The 4,366-nt window shown below is 32.2% G+C and overlaps 1 protein-coding gene across 1 annotated transcript; it reads right to left on the reverse strand.

Moving 5' to 3' along the window:
- Nucleotides 1–1,014: 1,014 nt before the first annotated feature.
- Nucleotides 1,015–3,162, reverse strand: LOC133285827 (probable WRKY transcription factor 75). Its single transcript, XM_061483119.1, has 2 exons — nt 2,619–3,162; nt 1,015–1,398 (listed from the first exon to the last, which is right to left on the reverse strand). The coding sequence occupies exons 1-2, from the start codon at nt 3,002–3,004 to the stop codon at nt 1,221–1,223; spliced, it is 564 nt and encodes a 187-aa protein (XP_061339103.1). The 5' UTR covers nt 3,005–3,162; the 3' UTR covers nt 1,015–1,220.
- Between the last annotated feature and the right edge of the window lie 1,204 nt (nt 3,163–4,366).

A 4,366-nucleotide genomic window follows, 5' to 3' on the forward strand; every position in this document is an offset into this window, starting at 1 on the left:
TCCTTGTACAATGCTCAAGGCTCGAGGCCGAGTAGCAGTCGCAACTTTTAATTTATTATGATCCTAAAAAGGCAGATAAGCAGTTTTCAGAGAGGAGAAGGAGGAAGACTGATCAAGAACCCACCATGGATCTCATTTATCAAGTTTTATCATGAACTTTCATCTCTTTTCTTGTTATGTTTTGCTATGAACATGTTAGGCTAGTTTCTTTATTGTAGTTAGGGTTACATAAAACCAACAGGTTCCTAACATTGTCTTTCCTTTCCTCTAAACTAATATTTAATTCCATGTTATGCAATTAAGTTATTTTTAATTCCTAGTTCGTTTGTGATCTAGCCGATCTTGAATGAACATTAAAATCTTGCATAACAATAGGGATGTTGGTGTTTGACTCCAATTGATTAATTGCTGGAGTTTGTATGATCTAGGGATTGACTTATGAATCCTATGACTTTATGATTCTTGTTCTTAATGCTTGCTCTTGGAGAGATCACTAAGGGATTAGGATTTTGAATAAAGTAAAAGACTAAATCACTAAGGGATTGGAGTTTAATTAATATAGAAAGAATCGTCAATAACATGTTCTTGAATATTGGTTATATGAACTGATGGATTTGTTAGGAAGACGTTGGGGAAATCAAATCCCTAGCTACGCCTTTGCATATTTGATTTCAAATAGTTTTGATTTCGTTTGTTCTTGATCTTGATAGTTAATTGTTAGTTTAAACTTCTGTTTTACAATTTAAATCATATCTCAAAACCTTTTACAATCGATCCAACTTTGATCACATAGATACGTTATTACTTTATACATCAATCTTCGTGGGAATGATAATCCTACTTTTACCATTTTATTACTCAGACGACTGATATACTTTTCATGATCGCAACAATCTCGATCTCTTCAATGCACAAAATTATGTTTCTCTAACAGTTTCTACTCGCTTCTATTCCAACATTATAATAACTACCAACGAGAAAGAAAGAAAAAAAGGAATTAAAGATATTGGCCTGTATATATTTTCAGCAGTACCGAACTGGACAGCTGAATTTGCATAACCTAATATTCCAATAAAAAGAAGGAAGAAGATATATTGTCTAAGAAGAGTTTACACAAACTTTAGATTTTACTTCTATGGACACAATTTTATTTTTGTATCAAAGGAGGAACTAAACTAGAAGTCCCTGATTGATGTATTGTTTTATGTGGAAAAGAACCTTCAAAAGGGAGTATATATTTGCATCTGACTCAAAATGTGTTCAAAGTTATCTGTTGTCTTCTCAATTGGGTGTGTATGCACTCCCTCATATGTTGTCACCACTACCCCCTCGTCTTTTGTTAGGCGTTGCACTTGCTTCTTCACATTGCACCCTTGATGCGTGCACCGGTAGTAGCTCCTACAAATAAAAGCAATTGAATTAGTACATTTATTTAGTCCATGTACTAAAGATGAAGAAGAATGATGATTTTCTATGATAATTCGGTGGAATATATAATAATTTATATGATATGTTTAATGGCATCAATCAATAATGTATATAAGAAAAGCGGGCAATGAAAAAGGTAAAAAATAAATAAATAGTGAGATAAACATGAAGCAAAAGTAAAACCACACATAACACAAGTTATCCTAATGATCTATTGAGAGAAAACAGTTACTGATATGACATAAAATCATCATCCAGATACTTTGCATAAGTAGACAAAAAATTGTGGATTTGTTTGATTATATCATTGATTATCATCCACCACATAGTTTCTTTGAGTTTGGATCGGATTATTTTTACATATAATAAATAAATAAATAAAAATTGCAGAAAATTTAAAGCAACGCCTTCAACATGTCCAGTTATCTCTTATGGAATCTTTACTAGCTATAAATAAGATCATACACTATGTTGTGTGTACGCATGGATGCATACACATGCTTCGTTTTCGTTTCTCTTCCTTTCTCTTTTGATTTGACCGTACACATGTGTCATCACATTCACATAAGAAGATTAAGACAAAGAAAAAGGGGTATAGGGTGAAGAAGAAAACCTAGCTAAGAGAAATAATTGAAGATCAAGTAAATATTTTCATTTGTTGTTTGGAGAATATCCTCAGCCAAAAATCCCAACGAAACAATTGAACCAAGACTTCTAGAATCGTCTTTTTTTATTGCCAGGTATGAACTCAAAAAAAACTTGTTAATATAGTTCAAAATTCAAAGGGGTGAGACTACGGTGGGGTCTATTTATATTCTTAGTAAAATCAAGCACGTATACACACCAAGTCAAATTTAGCAGGCGCCATTGCCACAAATAATCGCCTAGAAAACAAGACGAAGAAGAATCATAAGAAAAATTGAAAAATTAGAAAATAATTTTGGGAGAATCACTTCTACATAGTTTATAGCTTATATTATAGTACTCAAAATTGCCTAGAAAACAAGACGAAGAAGAATCATAAGAAAAATTAAAAAATTAGGAAATAATTTTCAGAGAATCGCCTCTATATAGTTATAGCTTATATGACAGTACTCAAATCAGATTAATTAGAAATCCAATAAAAAGGAAACAAATTATGAAAAAAAAAAAAAAAAAAAAAAACAAGGATCAAGAAACTCTTAACAAACCTGGGGAATTTGTTGTTTTTAACAGCTTTTTGACCATATTTCCTCCATCGATAACCATCATCAAGTATATCAACTTGACTCCTCGTTTGAAAAGCATATCTAGGCTTTTTAACCTTTTTCTCCCCTTTCTTTTTAATGCCTGAATCAGTCGCATTAATGCTTCCACTAATCTGAGAAAATATGCCATCTCTAGCATCTTCTTCTCTCTTCAGCAACTTCAGATTATTATGATCACTACTATCATTATTAGTAGGCTTCAAACCCAGAAATGCATGAGAGCTCTGACCATTACTAAAATCATTCTGAGAGCTTCCCACAGCACTCGTTGAAATTGGGTAGCTCGAAGAAGGTGGACAAGGAAACAACATAGAATAATTATTCTCCATCGAATGTGCTTATAGAGCTAGAAAGAAAAAAAAAATAAAAGACCTAAGAAGGAGGTAAGGAAAAGTGAAGGAGGAATGTTTAAGGTAAAAAAAGGTGAAGAAGAGTTAATATAAATGGTAGGGGCGGCGCTTAATGTTAGCGTGGTCATATAATAGGATACATACACCGAATGTGAGGAAAGAGAAAAGAAAGTCCAAAGGGTTATATATACAGTACCATAGTGTCGTAAACGACACGAAAATTGTTCAAACGTGTGTTGTGAAAACTCAGTTTCATTTCTTATCAGCAGCATAGGGGGTTATATTGGAATAATCAAGAGTCTAAGGTGGAATTGTGAGGCGGCTTCATGATTAGGATAAAGACATTAAAACTGTATTATTATTATTTTTTGTGTATTTCAGATCCCAAAGCCAATCAACTATATATAGTATTTTTCTGATTTTTTAATTGATTAATTTATTTATTTGGTCAAAAACTATAAGTGCGGCAAAGTTCTTATTTCTTAAATTTTTAGCATAATTGCATACCGAAGGAGCCAAGGAGGGGTATGGGTAGATAGATATTTTTCCTAAAAATATTTTAATATTATATATAAATGATATTTTTATAATAATAATAGATTATTAGTCCTAATAATTAGTCTCTCCTTAAAAAATAACATTTATAATATATTTTCGTCTCCTGTCATAAATTTTTTTGAATTCGCCATCATACCAGAACTCGAATTCGAAACAATATCATGTCAGTTAATCTACCTCCTTGGTGATTTATATAGTATCATTTTTAAATTTGAATTATGGAGATATAACATGATGACGGTGTCTACTCTATGCTAGTGGGCCAATTATAATTAATGCGATAATAAAGATTAATTGAGATTTCAACTCTTTGCAGGTGGTGATTGTAAGTGGTCATAGTTTGTGAAAATTGTGGTTTGTCTTTTGTTTGTGGTAGTCTTGGTGAAGACTAGAAGCAGTTTTATTTGGACTTATAAATAAATATGTAAATTATTGACACAGTTCACACGTGTATAATTTTAATTTAATGTAATAAAGTTTTTTGGTGAGGGAGAGAGAGTGGGCGGGTACAATGTTTTGATGTATAGTGCATGTCTGCGGAACATGGCAGCTTCCATGAAATAACTAGATGCCGGAGGAAACGATAATTGCGTGCTAACTCGAGTGATTTAAGGTAGGTGAACATTTAATAAAGGGCTTTGTTTTTTTCCTTTCACGTGAGAAAAAGAATTCTACTACACACACATCTTTAAGGTAGGTCCCACCATTAAGAAATAAAAATAAAAAACAATGCACACATATCGATGTATGAGTGATATGAGAAATGCTTTCTCCATCAACATA

This window comes from Gastrolobium bilobum, unplaced genomic scaffold (genome assembly GCF_033153095.1).
Source record: "Gastrolobium bilobum isolate Gb01-03AN ecotype WA unplaced genomic scaffold, APGP_CSIRO_Gbil_v1 utg1929, whole genome shotgun sequence".
Taxonomy (NCBI): domain Eukaryota; kingdom Viridiplantae; phylum Streptophyta; class Magnoliopsida; order Fabales; family Fabaceae; genus Gastrolobium; species Gastrolobium bilobum.

Bases quoted from the DNA above. Each gene is read 5' to 3' on its own strand.
- LOC133285827 (XM_061483119.1), bottom strand. From the start codon at position 3,004: ATGGAGAATAATTATTCTATGTTGTTTCCTTGTCCACCTTCTTCGAGC. The intron at 1,399-2,618 runs GTTTGTTAAGAG...TTTTATTTGTAG, and splicing joins AAAAACAACAAATTCCCCAG to GAGCTACTACCGGTGCACGC.